Here is a 4,691-nt window from a genome sequence, read left to right on the forward strand (position 1 = left end):
TTCGTTCAAGAACGAATAACGCAGTATGCAAACTCCAAAAGAATTAAGAAACCAATCCTATAGAAGGAAGATAAAATCTATCTACTTCGGAAAAATATCAAAACAATCAAGCTTAGCAATAAACTCAACTATAAAAAGTTAGAACTATTCAAAATCTTGTAGCAAATTTCTCCAGTCAACTACAAGTTGGCATTATCCCATGGAATGAGAATACACTCAGTTTTCCACATCTCACTGCTAGAACCAGCAGCACAGGAAATACCAGCGAACAATACAGCAGAAGTAGAAAACAACGAACCAGAGTATGAGGTGAAGAAGATTCTCAAGCACAGAGGCACGGATAGCACAAGGGAATACCTTATCAAATGAAAAGGTTACTCAGCAAGCGAAAATTCATGGGAACTACAGAAAAACGTTAAGAATGCTCAAGAAAGAGTAGCTGAGTATTGGAAAAGAAAAAAAAACCAGTACCTAAGACAATCGCTCCGCCCCGGAGCGAGGTCCAGAAGCTTCGGAAACCTCGCTCTCCAGGAAACCCGACCAATCTACCACTGCATTCCCCACATCCACAGAATTCCAGTCAAAACTCTCAAAAGAAGAATCTCCAGCAATTACAGCAGATTCCTCTACAACTACAGAACGAATCTCAGCAGCAATGCAAGCCCGCTTCTCCGCTTCCACCCTTTCCAACTTCTCCATATTATCAATACCCCGATGAACAGCATGCATTATCTTCTCGTACTATATTCTTTTCTGCTTGTGCAGCCTAAGGAGTTTGGCATTCAGCTTAGCAGCCTCCTTTTCGATCGCCTCTACCTCCGCTTCCAGGCAACAGTATTGAGCAGTCATACGATTCAATTGTGCAGGCGTCAGGCTACGAACGTCGCAATTCGACAAGCTCAGACGCATGCAGGTCTGACAACGGGAAGATTCGGACTCAGCAATCTTGCACTCAGCTGAAAGATTGTGATCTTCGCAGTATGAGCAAGGCATGAGCAAAAGAGAACTGAAGGTGGCTACAGCAGAAAGAAGGGACGATTTCTGCGAAGAACGAGAATAAGGCTTAGCAATACAACGAGAACTGACTCTGTTCGACATCTCGATTAGGAAGGCAAGATTATGAACGGAAGATTTGCTAGAGTACTTACGAAAGATCGTTGGGGATAATGACTGATAGGAGGGAGATGATGTTATAATCTATCCAACATGCAGGTTATAGAATAGGTTATGAGTAACAGGGACCAGATGTTAAGGATTCAACGTTCTGACAAAGCATTGATTATATGACTCAGGGTTAGGGTTATTAGCGGATAGATACAGTTGATGTCTATTCTGTTGATGAAGGAATCGATGGAGTCGACATCGATCCTATCTATCCGAACTGAAGAACTGAGTATATAAAGGTTTACATTTCCTACTGTTAGATAGATTTCCTTCAGATAGTTCTTCAGTTGTCAATCTAAGTATTCAGTTTCATACACTGAGTAGCTCCAAAGGCAGTAAATACTTGCATTGCTTATTAGGACTTATACAGTTCCGTATTCAAGGACTTGACACTTTGATACCGCTCTTGTTAGCATAAACCTCTCGTGTACTTAGGAATCTTCGGATTGCTGCAGTGCTCATTACACGGTTCTTAATTGTAATATTGTTAAATTGCTTGTAATCAATGCATAGCCTGAGCTTGCTATTCTTCTTAAGTATAAACAGGATGGGGTATTCTGCTGGTAATCGCAATGATTGTATATATCCTTTCTTAAGATTCTCATCGAAGTACTCCCGAAATATCTCTAGCTGTGCCTTGTTTAATCCATAAATAGGAAAGAATTTGAGCTATTTCCCTTCTTGTAGCAGGATCTTGTAATTGTATAAGCTGTATTCTAGCAATCCTGTATCCAATTCTTTCTGGAACAGTTTCTTGAACTTGTAATATTCTCATAATATATTCGCAAATGTTAGTTCTGATCCTTGTGCTGTTTCTGCTACCTGAAGGAACAGTAGGTACCGTTGAGCGTGCTTCTTTTCATTCGTTGTTTTTGGTAACGTTTTTGAGAGCCTTAAGCGTTCGCTCCGAGCCGAACCGAGCGCTCGAGAGCCTGGTTTCGAGGTTTTTCTCGTATAGTTTTACAATTCACATTCTAAAGCTTTTCCTTATTGCTTCGAAGCGAACCAACTTGCTGAGAATCTCGCTTCTATTATTTTGTTAATCTGTTAGCGCTCTAGCACTATTTGGATTCGCTTATTACTAGATCCTTCTCCTTGAACTGCTAGCTCTGCTAACTTGAAAGTATGTATAAAGTTGTTTAAAGCTTCTTTTCCCGAGTATTCTTCAATAACTAGCTTCAATCCTGCATTATTGATTGCAACTATCTCTCTGGATACAGCTTGTTCTTATAAGATCTAGCTAGTAGTCCAATCGATTCGAGGATTATACTCTTTAAGCTATGGAAGCTTCATAATCAGCTTATGCTATGCTGTATTCGTAATATTAAAAGAAGCTCTAGTTACATATTCTTGAATTAAGATAAGTAGATGATTAGTTTTCTTATTGATTACTTCTTGGTTGTATGCAATAAGTTATTCTTCCACAGTGCTAAGGGTGTATGGGCGCCTCTTTCATTTCCATTGTAGTTGTACTTGATTGATGATATTTGGGAATATGAAGTTTCCTTGAGCATCACTGTTCAATAGTATGCTGCACTTGTATTCTTGAATATATATATTAAACTTGATGTGAGCATAATTTGTTCTAAAAGCTTCATATAGGAACTGTTCTGATCTGATCGTCTGCAGTTCCTTTATAAGCGATTCTGTTCTTTTGAATCTATCGAGAACTGCTTATCTTTCTGAGCCTGCTTCGCTGCTTCTCAAGCAAGCTTTTTAGCTTGCTTTTGCTTGTATTATCGTTATTCCTGATCTTCCTTCTGTTAATGCTAGTTGCAAACTTTGTTATTGATATGAATCATATAGAATATCATTCTACATTGCTACCATTTTATTTTCTTGTTCATACATTGCATAAAGCAATCGTTTGGTAGTCCGATGTATGCATTGTAGTGCTATCTGTTGAGAATCTCCCTGAAGCGAAGTTCCTGTTCTTCAACAGCTTGAAGGATTTATTCTGATTTTCTGATGGAGAACTATTTGTATTACACTTTGTTTAAGAAATGCGTTCTGTAGCTATGATAGGTGCAGGAGATCCAAGCTAGTTCGTAGTATAGGTTGTAAAGTGAGCTGATCCGAGGGTTCTCATCTTCTTGTGCTTTAATGTTCTGCAAGAGGATGCAGGTAAAGAGCTTCTCTAGTTCTATTCTATAAACGAGATGTTTAATCCATATTGTTTCCTTGTTCCATTCAATACCAAAGGGAAACCTTCCTGTAAGCTTCTTGGGTTCATTGTTTACAGAAGATTCCAGTGAATCGTTAGATCGTTCGTTCTGGCCTATCCTAAAGTCAAAGTGTCCTCAAGGTAGAGGACAGTTTTTTTGGGTGAGAAATTTTTTGGCGCTAGCAAAAACAGGGGTAAGAGGATCGTTTTTTTCTTCTGTAAACTGTTCTCAACTCAAATTTTAAGCTTTCTGTCTCATTTCAATTTGAAGTCTGATCGCTTTCCTTAAAACTCTATCATTTCTGAATTTCAAGTTCTCATCATCTTTCTTTCTATTTCAATTGCAGGATTTGTATTTCTAGAGTAAAGGATTGAGATGATCAGACCCGCATTTTTACCCGCATTAAAAACAACCAATTGTCTTGCTTTATTTCTAGGGCATACCCCTATCCTAAAGTCAAAGTGTTCTCAAGGTAGAGGACAGTTTTTTTGGGTGAGAAATTTTTTGGCGCTAGCAAAAACAGGGGTAAGAGGATCGTTTTTTTCTTCTGTAAACTATCCTCAACTCAAATTTTAAGCTTTCTGTCTCATTTCAATTTGAAGTCTGATCGCTTTCCTTAAAACTCTATCATTTCTGAATTTCAAGTTCTCATTATCTTTCTTTCTATTTCAATTGCAGGATTTGTATTTCTAGGGTAAAGGATTGAGGTGGTCAGACCCGCATTTTTATCCGCATTAAAAACAACCAATTGCCTTGCTTTATTTCTAGAGCATACCCCTAACCCGCAATTCTGATCAGAACCTAGCTATAGCTGATTCTATTTATAATTTGAAAATATATAATAGGTAAAAGAGAGCAGAAAAGCCCGTTTTCACATCATGTAAATATATATGAGGTGAAAGCTAAGCATAGGGCGAGGGCGAGGGCTAGGGCCAGGGCGAGGGCGAGGGCGAGAGCCAGGGCGAGGGCGAGAGCGAGGGCTAGAGCTAGGGCTAGAGCCCGTTTTCATATCATGTAAGTATATATGAGGTGAAAGCTAAGCGTAGGGCGAGGGCGAGAGCTAAAGCCAGAGCTAGAGCCCGTTTTCATATTATGTAAGTATATATAAGGTGAAAGCTAAGCGTAGGGCGAGGGCGAGAGCTAGGGCCAGGGCGAGGGCGAGGGCGAGGGCCAGGGCGAGGGCGAGAGCGAGGGCTAGGGCTAGGGCTAGGGTTAGGGCTAGGGTTAGGGCTAGGGCTAGGGTTAGGGCTAGGGCTAGGGTTAGGGCTAGGGTTAGGGCTAGGGTTAGGGCTAGGGTTAGGGCTAGGGCTAGGGCTAGGGTTAGGGTTAGGGCTAGGGCTAGGGCTAGGGTTAGGGCTAGGG

The 4,691-nt window shown here is 40.4% G+C and overlaps 1 protein-coding gene across 1 annotated transcript; it reads right to left on the reverse strand.

The window, feature by feature from the left end:
- Positions 1-1,632: 1,632 nt before the first annotated feature.
- Positions 1,633-1,824, reverse strand: M406DRAFT_243864 (uncharacterized protein; the record flags this gene model as incomplete). Its single annotated transcript, XM_040916234.1, has 1 exon — positions 1,633-1,824. A coding segment is annotated over one exon (192 nt), but the record flags the coding sequence as incomplete, so codon positions are not given.
- Positions 1,825-4,691: the final 2,867 nt, after the last annotated feature.

Source organism: Cryphonectria parasitica, assembly GCF_011745365.1.
Source record: "Cryphonectria parasitica EP155 unplaced genomic scaffold M406scaffold_7, whole genome shotgun sequence".
In the NCBI taxonomy this organism is placed as follows: Eukaryota; Fungi; Ascomycota; class Sordariomycetes; order Diaporthales; family Cryphonectriaceae; genus Cryphonectria; species Cryphonectria parasitica.